A 15102-nucleotide genomic window follows, 5' to 3' on the forward strand; every position below is an offset into this window, starting at 1 on the left:
CTGTGCCACCAGGGCTCCTTTGCCCACAGGTATTATTTGGGTCCAATTTGCATCATCACTCAGCTTACCGTGCCCTCTCCAAAGATTTTAAGTGTAGTTCTCAGTGATGTAAGATGACTTCACTTGAGCATATGTTGGCTTGGGAATTCTGGAGTCTTAAAGTTGCCAAGGTTGAGAAACACTATGCTAGATGACACCCAAACTATTCTAAAAACACAAATCTGTTTACCTTTCCAAGAGTTTTAAATCTATCTCATTAATCACTTAAACAAACAAACCCCCAAAAAATGACTTATCTGCAAGAAAATGTTTATTTTTATATTTTTTTTGTAAACCCCACAGAAAAAAAAGGAATGCAGCCAAGACCAAGTATTTCAACAGAAAGGGTGCCCAAAAGGGCAGCCAAGAAAAATAAAACAATAAAAAATAAAAATAAAAAAATGGGGGAACCTCAACACAAAAAAGTCAATGACAAGAGTTCATGTTTTGCACAAAGATGAAAACCAATGACATTTCTGAGTAACACTTTCATGGTGACAATTACACAAGATGATTCCAAAAAGCAAAATGACAGCAACATGCACGCCTGGCTAAAGCTAGGATTTTTTTTTTAATCTGAAAAAGAATCTGATTTAAAATGATGGACCATTAATACTCATATTTTATTGACTTGCTTGTCCTACTTAATTTGTTTTTAAACTAGGCATACCTGCCAATTATGAAACTTTAAAAAGTGTTTTAAAGAAGAACTTTGTCCTTCCAGAGTCCACTGCATGTTTGCAAAATCATAATGAATTCGCTTCTCTTTTTAATAATTTTGCTAGTTACTAATACAATTTTGAATCCCTGCCCCACTGCCCCTCCCACCCATACTCAAACCTTAAACACTTCAAAAGTCGCCAGTGCAACACACTTTCCTACCAATGCACAATATACATTTAAACTGAAATCTTTGTGCAATTTTGAGTTTCTTTTTAAAAAATTCTTAAAAAAACAAAACCTCCTTGGCACAACGGCTGAGATTTTAGCCCAGTCTCATTGAAATGAAACTGTCAAACTCAGGATAGAAAGCGTAATTGAAATTTGACTTAAAAAAAAAAAAACACAAAAAAGCAAACCAAAACACCCGCTGCCCTTTTTATGAACCAGTCGGACAGTCTCTGGAATACCCCATGTTGCACTGCTCTGCTTTTACTACAATACTCCCTCTGTTACTATTCAGCTACAGCATATCCTGATCATCAGAAACACTGTTGGATTTGGTACCCAGAAATGAACAAAAAAGAGATGTAACCGCAGATGACATCCAAATTATATTGGTGACCTGCAGTAGACTCTGTAAAACGAGCTTTATTTTTATTTCAGGCTATGTGGGAGCAAAAGGGGCGTGGGGGAAGAGAGATAATTCTGAAATTGTCAAATTTCCTCTTGGCATGTCGTAGTTTCTCAAGGTCCTGCCAACATTAGCATCTTTCAAGCCATTAACTATCCTGATGGGAACCTTCACACAAGTACCAAGAACATGTCGTTATCATGTGTTTATTGCCTTCCTTCAAGAAAATGATGCCCTCTTATTACACATTTGGTCCTGAGTGGGGTAAGCAAATTGATCTCTTGGACATTCTTCCTTCCATTCAACCCCATTTCACCATCCTCTATATCAAAGCTTTATTTCACTACAAACCCTTTCGCCATTAAAAAAAAAAAAAAACAGACTAAAGAATTTCCATCATTATTCCTTGCCATTTTGGCTTCATTATATTTAAAAGAAATGGAGGGGGGGGAGAAAGAAGGGTTTAAAATCAAGCAGAGCTGCTATTTTTTAAATTCTTTTGGGTAGTTTCAAGGGGAAACTTTGCAGCAATTCATTTATGCATGGGTGTCTGTGTGTGAATTCACTTGAACTAACAAAGAGAAGCAGAATTTGCTATATGAAAACCAAGAATTGTGGGTTCTTTTCCCCTTAATGTATTGGCCAAGAAAAAAAAATTGTAAAGTTTTGTGAGTTTTTCTAAAAATTTACAAGAAAAAACTGATGGGCAGTTTGAGTCAAACCTTGGTGTTGGGGCCCCCCACTTCCCTTTATTTTTATTTTTAAACAAGAAATCAGTACAGTCTCACACTATACAAATTTCATCTTGACTGCAAGAGATTTTTCTGTGTGATGCCTTCGGTGCGACAGGTGGAAAGTTGGCGCTTATTTCTTCAGGGGTTGATAAACTGAGGCATTAGGATCAAGTCCAGAAGGGCTGGTCTCCACAAATTTGGAAGAATAGTGTGGAGAAACTGGGCTCAGCGTGCTGGTGGCTGCAGTGTATGTTATGCTGGGCATGACTGCCATCACTTCCGCGATCTTCTGTTTTAGGTCCTTGATTTCCTGATCTTTCTGAATTATTTGCCCTGCAAAAAAGGAAGAAAAGAAAAGAATTGCTCACTTTAAGGCAAAGAAAGACGCTCACTTTAAGACATAGGAGAAGAACAAGCAGAACTGGAGGCAGAGTCAAACACATCATTAGCTTACAGTCCTTATGTTGCCACAAATGACCCAAGCCTAGTCCTCCTTGAATTCCATTGACCCTTATCTAGTGCCAATTTAGTGCTGACCTTAGTTGACTGGATTCTTGCGTATAGGCTTGAAATAATAAATCTTCTGTACTACATAGTGCAGCCAAAAAAGGGAGGCTGCAGTAGTGTAACCGAAGCTATATCGGCACCCACAACAGACCAACAACAGGTGGAGTTGCAACTGAAGCTCCAGCTGCACACAAAACAGACCAACAACAATGGAGATTCAAGTGCACTGTCATCTCTTGACTTTTTTTTTTAACCACACCTTGTAGAAACCCTAGACCAGGGCTGTCAAACCTGTGGCCCATGGGTCAGAGGCGTCACGCACTGGACACACCCACGCTCTGTTTAGTGAAGGGGGAAAAATCCCAATGTCATGTGACGATGCCATGACAACACGAGTTTGACAACCCTGTCCTAGACTAATAAATATTTTTTTAAAAAAGTATTATGATAAAAGGCATGTTAAGGGAGGGTGGTGTTACAACATATCAAGGAAAAATAAATATCCCAGTTCGGGGATTTGTGCTGGTATCACTCAAGAAAGACAATTCTTTTGTTAGCCTTGTGCACCCTCTGCTGGATCAAGTGGCAGTTCACAGCATCCAACAAAACTCCCAATTGAAACTGAGAAGGGGAACACTGATTTTGCAAAGTTTTTCAAGCCCAAAGGGGCTCTTCCTCTCCTCAGCAATATTTTCTAGGAGGACAGAGAGAGATGACACAGAAAGATTTGCTTCTGCTATCCTGTGAGACCAGTGCGCCTTTTATTTCAATGCTAGAAACCTGCACTAAAAATCATTTTCCTAAGGTTAGAAAACACAACAATAGCCACAGAGTTAGGGATAAAGGTAAAGGTTCCCCTCGCACAAATGTGCTAGTTGCTCCCAACTCTAGGGGGCGGTGCTCATCTCCGTTTCAAAGTTGAAGAGCCAGCGCTGTCTGAAGACGTCTCCGTGGTCATGTGGCCGGCATGACTAAATGCTGAAGGCGCACGGAGCGCTGTTACCTTCCCACCAAAGGTGGTTCCTATTTTTCTACTTGCATTTTTACATGCTTTCGAACTGCTAGATTAGCAGAAGCTGAGACAAGTAACGGGAGCTCACTCCATTACACAGTGCTAGGGATTTGAACTGCCGAACTGCCGACCTTTCGATCAACAAGCTTAGCATCTTAGCCATTGAACTACCACGAGTTAGGGATACAATTCATCTATTTCAAAAGAATTTAGCAATGCATTTTTCTCTTTTCTCAGCATTCCGTTGTGCTCAGAACATGAGGAATTCCAGCTGTGCCTGTGCTCTTAATTTCTTAAGTCTGCATTTTTTTGCAATGTCCACATTTCGAGTTGCATTTGCGGATCTAATAAAATTTAATGACCTGTTTTCTAGACTTGCTTGCTGTTATCCTCGGAAAGCCAAAAAAAGCCAATCCAACAACAACAAACAAACAAACCCAGCAACTTCCTTTTTCTGACCCATGCTTGAACTCTCTCCCCCATCTCAACCCATTAGTTTTTACTGAGCTGATTCAAATAGGCAGGACTGACATCAGAATAACAGAGTGGGAAGGGTTCTTGGAGGTCTTCTAGTCCAACCCCTGCTCAGGCAGGAAGTCCTATACTATTTCAGGCAAATGGTTGTCCAATCTCTTTTTAAAAATGTCCAGTGTTACAGCATTCACAACTACAGAACTGATTGTTGTGTCAGGAAATTTCTCCTTAATTCTAGGTTGCTTCTCTCCTTGATTAGTTTCCATCCATTGCTTCTTGTCCTGACGGCAAGTGTTTTGGAGACTAGGTTTCACCCTCTTCTCTTGAGAATCCCTGCCCCTCTTCCTGCTTTTAGGGCCTGTACGTTGATTTAAACAAAATGATAACAGAAAACCTTTCCCCAATTAACTGCTTCAACATAAGAGGGAGAAAAATTGCTATACAATTATTACTCTGCAATTGAGTTTTGGCTGTTTTGGGTGTTGGAGACTAAGAAGTGCTACAGAAATGGGTTAGGAGGGAGCTGTCTTTGGTTATACTGTTTCCTTTTTTATAACAAGGGTTGCTTAATTTGATTAGGTTTATATGGCCATCTCATTTCCCTTCAGAAAAAAAACTGACATTTCTGGAGAAAGAAAAAAAGAAGTTTTGACTTTGGGATTTTCTGAGTAGGTAAGTCTATTGTTATAGAAATGACTAATGTACTAGGTATGTAAAAGTAAAACGTTGAGGTTGTATCTTACTATTTGTATTCTACTGCACTTAAAAAAAGTTGGAAGTTAATACTTTTTTCTCCCACCCCCTCTACCCCACACTTCTTTGTTCCTCTTTATTTCCTTTCCCATTTCCCTACTGTCTTTATTTTCATTTGTTTTTCATAGTATGAAAATTTAATAATTCTTTTTTTAAAAAAAGGAAGTTAAAGAATCGATTTTTGAACCAACTGTCCATACTCTTACCCAGTTTTAACTGATGCCCTTATGATTATAGTAACTTTTATAATGGACGTTAATTAGCCAGTGAATTATTGAGCCAAACGCTCAGAAAAACGTTAAACAGAGCAAAAACACTTTTAAGCAGATGGGAGAGAAATGGTCAGGTCAGAAAAGATTGCTCTGAGAGTTCATTTCAAAGTTATTTTCAGCAGTCAAGAGCCAAAGGACCATAGGGATCTTTCCCTGCCAGTTTTTCCCAATGAAAACTTTCCAGCAATGGCTTTGAAAACACAAGGAAATGCCCTCACATATCATGCGGTGATATTCAAAGCTGCGATGGAAGCTCCCACAAGGATTGCAGGTAGTCCTCATTAGCGGCTAACTTGTTAAGTAACCATACGCACAGTTATGATGGTGATGAAAATTCTTGCATTTATGATCTTCGCACATCTGCAAAAACCAAGGAAAGCTAAAGGAAGATCGTAAGCACAGTCATGGTTTCCCTTTGTGATCACTTCGCTTAACGGCTGATTTGCTGGTCCCAATTGTGGTCACTAAATGAGGACTACCTGCGCTTTGGGTTCTTACAATGCACTAAAGGGCCCCTGAGATTTATTAGCAATCAGGCCAGGGGTCCCACTCACCTTGAGCTATTTCCAGCTGTCTTTTGGCATCTCCTAAAGCAGAGAAGAGGTCCAATTTGATCCTTGTCTCTGCGCTCAGGCTGTTCTCTAAGTGCTGCGTCTTATCCTGCATGGCTGAAAGGGCCGACATTAATACCTCTGTGTCCTTTTCATTCTCTTTGTATTTCCGCCATTCCTTTCAAAGGAATAAAAACAGGGTCGTTACAAGCACAATCAATAGGTTGAGATTCAAGGGGGAGGAAAAAATATGGGTGGGGAAGCGGGGAGAAACTGGGGCAAACATGTGGTTCTGGGCGCTTGGGAATACCCTCAGACTTTCATGTTACTCGTTATAATCGGGTAAATCCTGAAAAGATTAATCAGGGCTACAGACTAGATTAGAAAGGTAAACAAAATCTTGGAAAATCACCTTTTCTACCATTGTCAAAAAAACCAACAACTTCTGTGTAGTCACCAAGAGCCCAGCTGTACAAACACACTCACATTTAAGCCATGTTTGAACAACAAAGTAGTTCATATGGATTTGGAAAGGGAAATGTTTAGCTGTCACTAGACAACTTGTGACTTGTTGGGTCATCCTTTCATATATATTTCATCACCCAAACCCACTATTGCCTTCCTGCCATCAGCTGCAGTCACAGAATCCCCACTGACTATTTCCTGATGGCTTCCCCAATTATATTTGGGAAGCTGTCGAGAAACATTGTAAATGAGGATCATATCAGTGCTCCAGAGTGGCAGCAATGCTGAAGAGCAACAACGTGGCAATGCCAAAGGGGCAAGAGCGCTCCAAAATGTCATTTCCATGGGAGTAGATGGATCCCAGTATTCTGTCCATTTGAGGTACCATGGTTGAAACAAATTTGCCCTATGATGTACCATTTCGCCCAGGTAAAGGTCACAGGTAGTCTTCGGCTTACAACACTTCATTTATTGACCAAAGTTACAATGGCACTGAAAAAAGTGACTTATGACCATTTTTCACACTTACGACCGTTGCAGCATCCCCATGGTCACGTGATTTACATTCAGATGCTTGACAACTGACTCACATTTATGACAGTTGCAGTGTCCCGAGGTCATGCGATCAACTTTTGTGACCTTCTGACAAGCAAAGTCAACGAGGAAGCCAGATTCACTTAACAAACGTGTCACTAATTTAACAACTGGAGTGATTCACTTAAACAACTGTGGCAAGAAAGCTCCTAAAATGGGGGAAAAACTCACTTAACAAACATCTCGCTTAGCAACATAAAATTTTGCGCTCAATTGTGATCGTAAGTTGAGGACTACCTGTCTAGGCACAAGAGTCTTAGTAGTATATAGATATTGTTTTTTTGCCAAGAGCTTTGAAAAGACTGATATGGTTACCACTGAATGTTGGTGTTGGCCTTGGTGTGGGTAAATGTATTATCAGATGAGGCATATAGGATAATAATTATCCTATAGTTGAGAAGGTACACATTGATCTGGGTCTCTCAGGCTCCAAGTTAAAGTAAAAGCATAAATGTCCTGCTCATTCACATACCATTCTTGTCACTTGCTGTGTTATGTTATGTTTATTATACTTGTATGCCGCCCTATTCCCGAGGGACTCTGTGGACACTTAGAATGTCTCTGAGAAGCTTATATGGTGGAGACAAGTATATTTTCCCCAAAATATTATTCAGATAAATTCTACAGTTAGCATATAAGCCTGGTTGGTAACCCTGTTCTTCAGAAATGTCTTTAATTTCATTTCAGAATAATTCGTGACAATGACTATAATGACTTTCCTTCGTAAATTGACCCTCGGTAATCAACCACCTGTTTGTTGAGCTAATTTGACTTGTTCAACCATGGGGCGTACAAAAAACTTTCAAAAAGTGAAGCTATTTCATTGGAAATTCATAGGATGTTAAATTCTTAACAAAATACGAAGGTTTCCTGAAACAGTTGTAGATTCTCCCCACCCGTGTTCTATCTAAATTGAAGACTCTGAACTTTTCTAGTGTCATCCAGATCTGGATAGTTTTCAGTCCCCAATTGGTCTCCCATAGACTGTTTTTGCTTTGTGCTTGCCTAGTTCTTACAACAAAGCTATTAGTGCAAGATGCGATAAGGGATTTTGTTTCTCAGCCAGCTTGTCACAGATCCTGATGCTGATTTGAGTTGAGGGGGAGTGAATGGCTCAAGGTCACCCAGCCAGCTTCTGTTCCTACAGAAAGGACTGAAATCTGCCTCTGCTCCTTGATTTTTACACCTTGCTTCCTTCGTTTTCACAGTCCTCAGGAAAGAAGGTAAATTGTTAACCTTCCCTCTCCCCATTCTCCCCTGGAAATGATGCCTTATCAAAAATGTGTAACTATTTCAAGGCTTGTAAACAATGGGTTCCAGATTCTGGAAATATTTCTTACAGTTTATTTTTTTCTTAAGCACAGTTTACACATTTTTCCACCATTGTGGAATCAATTTGATTATGGTCTTCATCCCTTTTGCACCCTTATTTTGTGAACATAATTTTAGTTTTGGAAATGTATATCAAGAAAACTTTTGGGACTGGATTAATTTTGAAATTAATCAGATAGAACTAAGGAAATCTGTTAGACCTCATTTGCAGATTGTTATTACCCAAACAGTGAAGTGTAGGTCAGAGGGGGTATTCAGTAGGTTCTGACTGGTTCTAGCGAACTGGTAGCAGAAATTTTGAGAAGTTCGAAGAACCAGCAAATACCACCTCTGGCTGGCCCTGCCACCATCTATTCGTTGCCTCCCAAGTCCCAGTTGATCATCTGGGTCTTCTTTTGTTGACCTGCACAGAAGAACGGAGCTGGAAAGCAGGTTGGGGTGGGGGATGGAGATTTTGCAGCATCCTTCCCCCAGGAGTGGGGTGGAAATGGGGATTTTGCAATATCCTTCCCCTGCCATGGCCACCAAGCCATGCCATGCTACCATGCCACGCCCACAGAACCAGTAGTAAAAAAAATTGAATCCCACCACTGGTGTAGGTTAAGACATTCTTCTCAGTAAGCAAATATTCTTGCTGGAAAAGGTGTGGAAAATAAAAAGACAGCTTTGAGGTTCAGACATTCTTCCCCAAATGAGCACCTTGGAAATGTGTTAAGATTATATCTTCCATCATTCCCAGCACGACCAATCTATGGGTGATGGAATTGTAGCCTACCTCAAGCTAATTTAGAGTAAGAAAAGAGTAAAACCCTGGTGTATTTTTCAAATCCTGCAAATGTTTTGCTAAATTTAAAAGGTAACCCTAGAATTCTGGCTAACAGACTCACGGAATATTTTGTTACTTTCTCCTTACCTGAACTTTCATTTCTAGATCTCGTATCTGATCTTCTTTCACCTTTATATCAATAGTTAGCTTTTTGCACTCTGTCTCCAGGTCTCTGATGCGATTTCGTAACGTCTCAGTGCATTCTCCTCTAGCAAAAAAAATAAGGGGAACGAGAGAAGAGGGCAAGCTTTCAGTCTGGGTTTCAGCTAATTTCATGAATGTGGACTCTTTTTATAAAGCAGATGAATAACAGTGCAAAAGAAAACATAATTTGTGAACCATATAATCTTCGGTTAGGTTTGCAGCTGTAGATTTCCAAAATGAAGTTTTGTTTCCTAAAAAACCCTCCAGAAACAGGAGAAGGGAAACTTTTGCACGCATTTACCTGATGTTTGTAATCTTCCCTTCTCAGTTCAATATTTGGGAAAGAAAATGCTGCATTTTTCTTCTTCTTCTTCTTGTGCCATATCCGTCATAGGATGTTGGCGGATCATGCTGGCAATCCTATTTTTGTCAACAGCCGCATGACAAAGTGCTGCTGAGTTTTGTCCAAACCAGTCCTGCATTTTTAGTCATATTTAATACTGCACTGGCTAAAAAACTTTGGCACAGATAAGTTCAGATTAAATCTTTTGCATGCCCTCTCTGGATTCATCCATCCTGCCTCTGATAAGAGAGTAAGTTTATAGGGTCTCGGATAATGTAATAATAAAAATAAAAGGGGACACAGTGGCACAGTGGCTAAGACGCTGAGCTGGTCGATCAGTAAGATTGGCAGTTCGGTGGTTCGAATCCCTAGTGCGACGTAACGGAGTGAGCTCCCGTTACTTGTCCCAGCTTCTTCCAACCTAGCAGTTTGAAAGCATTTAAAAATTCAAGTAGAAAAATAGGGAACACTTTGGTAGGAAGGTAAAAGCATTCCATGTGCCTTGGGCATTTTTTCATGCCGGCTACATGACCACAGAAACGTCTTTGGACAGCGCTGGCTCTTCGGCTTTGAGAGACAAGCACCCTCCCCTAGAGTCGGAAACGACTAGCATATATGTGTGAGGGGAACCTTTACCTTTATCTTACACTATAATAAAGCTTGTTCTGGACTGTTAAACATCAGACTCTATAGGGGAAGGATTTCGTATGTTTGGATGAGAATAACATGCTCTGAGCACACAACTAACTTGTCAGAAAGGTCACATCATCTGAACTTTACAGGTAGTCCTCAATTTATGACCAGTCAATTATCAGCTGTCAGAAGTTCTGACAAACCTCTCCCAAGACTTATGGCCCAGTTTCAAAGTTCTGACATCATCCTTGCCTATCATCATGTGACTGTATTTTGGGCACTTGGCACTGGCATTCATTTATTTATTAGCATTTATCAGACAAAAATGAGAACAAGAATAAAAATACATTGACAGGGATGATAGGCAAAGTACACCTATGCACGCCCCCTCTACTAACCACTTAAGTATGGTGTAAGGTCCACAGAAGTAAATTTGTGACTGAAACTGTGAAAATGTGTAGCTGAAATAACTGAATCAGGAAGAGCATTCCAGACTTTGACAACTCTATTACAGAAATCATATTTTTATAGTCAATTTATGGGCGGTTGCAGGGTCCTGCAGTCAGGTGATTTGTGATGTTTTTGCCAGAAACTGGTGTTTACTTCTGGTTTCTGGGGAAAAAAAAACAGGCCACAGAGAATAGTGTGTTCGCTTAATGAGGGGTGTCTTATCACTGCCATAGTAGTCATTAAGGTCCAGTCACATGTATAAACATACTGTATTTTTTGGAGTATAAGCTGCACCAAGATTTTGAAGAGGGAAATTAAAAAAAAGGTTTTGCACTCTGCAGACCTCCCAAAAACGGCCCATTTTTTTTCAAAAACGGGCCCTTTAATAAAAAAAAAGGGCATGCATACCCTTTAGGAGGCTTGTAGAGTGCTCTGGGGGCTGAGGGGGGCAAAATTGAGCAAAAAACAGTTTATTTTTTGCTCATTTCTGCCCTCCCCGGTCCCCATGAGCATTCTACACGCCTCTTAAAGGCACTGCATGGCCATTTGGATGAAGGGGGCAGGGTTTTGGGAGGCAAAAAATGCTGTATTCGTTGTATAAGACGCACCCAATTTTTCAGCCTCTTTTTTGAGGGAAAAAGGTGCATCTTATACTCCGAAAAATATGGTACTTGCCAAGCTCAATTATGATCAGAGGTCAAGACCACCTGTACTATTTCATTCATATGAAGTAGTTTTATTGTCTCACAGTAGAGACACCCCCACCCCCAAAATATGAACCATATATACAGCCTGAAATGCATGCCTTGAGCACTCAAAATATTAATCAGAGAAAAAGTAGAGTATTTCTCACCATTATTGTTCTAGCAAATGTTTGATGAATTAACAACTCTTTTTCCCCCACCATTCTGTCCTTCCAAATCTTTGGATCTAGAGCAGGGGTTCCCAATCTTGGCAACTTTAAGACGCGTGGAATTCAACTCCCAGAATTCCCCAGCCAGCTGGGGAATTCTGGTAGTTGAAGTCCACGCGTCTTAAAGTTGCCAAGTTTGAACAATACATGTCTAGAAGAAAAGAAGCAGCAGGAACCAAGTACCTGGTAGCAGCGGCAAATGCAACAGCCCGAGCAGCTGTTGCTTCCTCCAACTTCTTCCTTTTTTTTTCTTCCATCAACTGCTTTTCTACAAAGGTCCGTGCTTCTTGCTCTGCTTTTAGCTTTTTCTCCAATTGGCTGATGGTCTGCTTATCTTTCTGTTTCATTTGTACAGCATTGTGCAGTCTGTAAAAAAAAAAAGAATAAAGCCTGTCATATCCATGTGTAAAACGGGAAGAAAACTACTCAGCTTTGAATAAAAGCGCTTTATAATAATAGGTCTCCAATCCCTGCGTCGATCTTGAATTACTGACCACTTATAAAGAATCTTAGGTAAATTCTTTCAACTGATTGAGATTGAAACTCCTAGGGTTCTAATCCTGACCTGCATCCATTTTTCAGAGATTTTTTTTTTTAAGAGAAATTTTATATGACGGCATGAATGTGATGCTACTGCTGTGAGCACATTTCCTCAACACATTCAAAGCCAAAATTCACAACGCATTTTTCAGGAGTGGGTTTGGAAGAACTGTCTAACAGTTAAAAGCAAGTCAACAGTGACATCATTGACTTAGAAAGAAAAAGACTAGGTTATTGACTGGATGAATTCAAGAGAAGCTGGACAGCCGTTTATCAAGTTGTCAGGAATGCTTTGCTTCAAGACTTCTGCGCTGCAGAGGGGACAGCACCAGCGGCTTAAAACTCTTTTCTCACTATAATACTGTTAGGATATTATTATATCCTATTTAATGAACTGAGGAACAACTGAAAATAACTAGGGAAGTTATTCCTCTTCTTCTAAGAGAAGAAGATAATCACACATATGCAGGTAGTCCTCGACTTACAACAGGTCATTTAGTGATCGTTCAAAGTTACAACATCATTGAAAAAAAGTGACTTACAATCGTTGCAGCATCCCCATGGCCATGTGATTAAAATCTGGATGCTCGGCGACTGACTCATATTTATGACGGTTGAAGTGTCCTGGGATGATGTGATCCCCTTTTGTGACTTTCTGACAAGCAAAATCAATGGGGACGCTGGATTCACTATACAACTGTGTTGTTAACTTAACAGCTGCAGTGATTCACTTAACAACTGTGGCAAGAAAGGTTGTAAAACGGGGCAAAAACCACAACGGTCTCACTTAGCAACATAAATTTTGGGCTCAATTGTAGTCGTAAGTCGAGGACTACCTGTATGTGAATTTAACTGATTCAGTATTCATGAATCACCTATTATTTCTTTAATGAGAGTCTTTTAAGTCTTTAATGAGATTTTGAAATATGTGAGAAGCCAAGAACATGTTTTAATTGGCCTGAATTATTTGGTGATTCTGTAATCATAATATGGGTATCAAGCTTGCAATGGCCTTGCTGAGGAATATAACCAATTCATTTTTTGTACAGAATTCCCTTTCAGAGAGAGCTACACTAGAAATGCTTAAAATTGGGAATGGGACAGAATCTGGGGGCAGAGTGAAAAGAGGGATTAGACTAGAATCCCTGCATAGCCACAAGCAAACTAAGTCCAACCTCCCTTGAATTCTTTTGAGTCTTATCCAACTCCAAGCAGGTGCTGTTAGTTGAGAAGATTAATGTCGGTCACAAAAGACTAGGTCCACATCGTGAAGATCCAATTAAATGGATCATGCCTATGCACACGGGAATCTTCTCAACTAATGGTTAGTGGTGAAATTCATTTTTTTAACTACCGGTTCTGTGGGTGTGGCTTGGGGTGTGTGTGTGTGTGGTGTGGCTTCATGGGCATGGCAGGGGAAGGAGACTGCAAAATCTCCATTCCCACCCCACTGTGGGGTCAGCTAGAGGTGGCATTTGCCAGTTCTCCAAACTACTCAAAATTTCAGCTAACGGTTCTCCAGAACCTGTCAGAACCTGCTGGATTTCACCCCGGTTAGCACCTGCGTGAAGTTAGGGTCAACAACATTCTAGGGAGGTTGGGCTTAGTTCACCTGTGGCTATATGGGGATTCTAGGCTGATCCCACTTTTGACTCCACCCCCAGTTCTGCCATTCTTTCTCCTACATGAGGGGAGGGATGTAGAGGGATATAGCAATAGCAATAGCAGTTAGACTTATATACCGCTTCATAGGGCTTTCAGCCCTCTCTAAGCGGTTTACAGAGTCAGCATATTGCCCCCAACAACAATCCGGGTCCTCATTTTACCCACCTCGGAAGGATGGAAGGCTGAGTCAACCTTGAGCTGGTGAGATTTGAACCGCCGAACTGCCGAACTAGCAGTCAGCTGAAATAGCCTGCAGTGCTGCATTTAACCACTGCGCCACCTCGGATATGCTTCTCACTCATTCCAGTCTACATGCTATAGACCCGTAAAGGAAAATTCAAGGTACAAATGGACCCAACAAAGATGCATACATGCATATATTTGCAAAAATGAGTGACTGATGATCCAAACATTCACTGTAGGTTTGGGTTTAGGTTTGTTTATTCTAAGTAGTTTAGCGTAGAATTTCAAGGGGGAATTTCTTGCCTCTTGCAAGAAAATCCATATTGTAACAGGATTAAATTAGGGTGAATGTTTCTGCTAACCAAGCCTGACCTTTAGCTTTGTGTTCTGAATTAAATACCATTCTGAAAAAAGAATCAGGCTCACTTTTCATATTCTCACAATGCATTTGTTCAGTTCACTGAGAGCCAGTCCCTAATTAATATAGCACTCCTATCTCTGAAAGAACTCTCAAGTATTTAGCTCACAGTCCTTCAATACAGAAATCTCAGCCATTAAAGACTTTTAAAGCTGATGCATTAGCTTCCCACATGAGGTCTACAGGGCAGCCGGTGAAATGCTGCTAAGTGAGAGACAGCTTTGATCTTTCTGACCAAAATGGATGGCCCTCAAAGCTACTTAATTTTGTCAAGATCCAGATTTTTATCCCTCCTCCAGAACAAAAATGTCAGAGTGAAAAAGCAGCAGCATTAAAAACGCCTCTCATATATATTGCGAAATTAGAGGTAGATGGGTAAACTTACTTATTCTGAAGCAGCTCGTTTTCCTGCCGGAGCTGTCCAATTTCCGATCGGATCCCCCGCTCTGTGCTAGTCAGGGAACTGATCTGACTGCGCAGCTCTTGCTCGATTTGCCTGCTGGCCTGTAGATCAGCCTTTAACTTCTTAATATCTTGTTCCAACCTAGCACAGAGGACAGAAGTGCCTTTGAGAATAGTCACTAGTAAGAGCTGGGAATGTATCGTCTCACGGTGTTCAGACTTTCGCAACACAACTTTTCTTGAAAAGTCAAAGACAAAAACAGTGCTAAGGATAGGAGTGATTCCCCCCCCCTTCCTTTTTGCACCTTTGACTTCAATTTTTTTTTTTTACGGATAGCCACTGGTATACAGGTAGTCCTCGACTTACGACCGCAATTGAGCTCAAGATTTCTGTGGCTAAGCAAGGACGGTTGTTAAGTGCACCTTGCCCCATTTTGCGACCATTCTTGCCACAGCTGTTCAGTGAATCGCCGCACTTGTTAAGTTAGTAACACAATTGTGGAAGGAATCTAGCTTCCCCATTGAGGGTGCTTGTCAGAAGGTCGCAAAAAGGGGGTC

General features: G+C 40.6%; 1 protein-coding gene across 2 annotated transcripts in view; it reads right to left on the reverse strand.

The window, feature by feature from the left end:
• Positions 1-288: 288 nt before the first annotated feature.
• The window catches only part of MACO1 (macoilin 1), a 63945-nt gene continuing 49131 nt past the window's right edge, over positions 289-15102 (reverse strand). For both annotated transcript variants that reach the window (XM_032227237.1, XM_032227236.1), the window contains exons 7-11: positions 14528-14686; positions 11520-11702; positions 8941-9061; positions 5640-5814; positions 289-2400 (exon numbers count right to left, since the gene is read on the reverse strand). In XM_032227237.1, coding sequence (XP_032083128.1) covers positions 2198-2400; positions 5640-5814; positions 8941-9061; positions 11520-11702; positions 14528-14686 — 841 coding nt within the window. In that variant the 3' untranslated portion in view covers positions 289-2197. The remainder of the gene's footprint in view (positions 2401-5639; positions 5815-8940; positions 9062-11519; positions 11703-14527; positions 14687-15102) is intronic.

This window comes from Thamnophis elegans, chromosome 12 (assembly GCF_009769535.1).
Source record: "Thamnophis elegans isolate rThaEle1 chromosome 12, rThaEle1.pri, whole genome shotgun sequence".
Taxonomy (NCBI): Eukaryota; Metazoa; Chordata; class Lepidosauria; order Squamata; family Colubridae; genus Thamnophis; species Thamnophis elegans.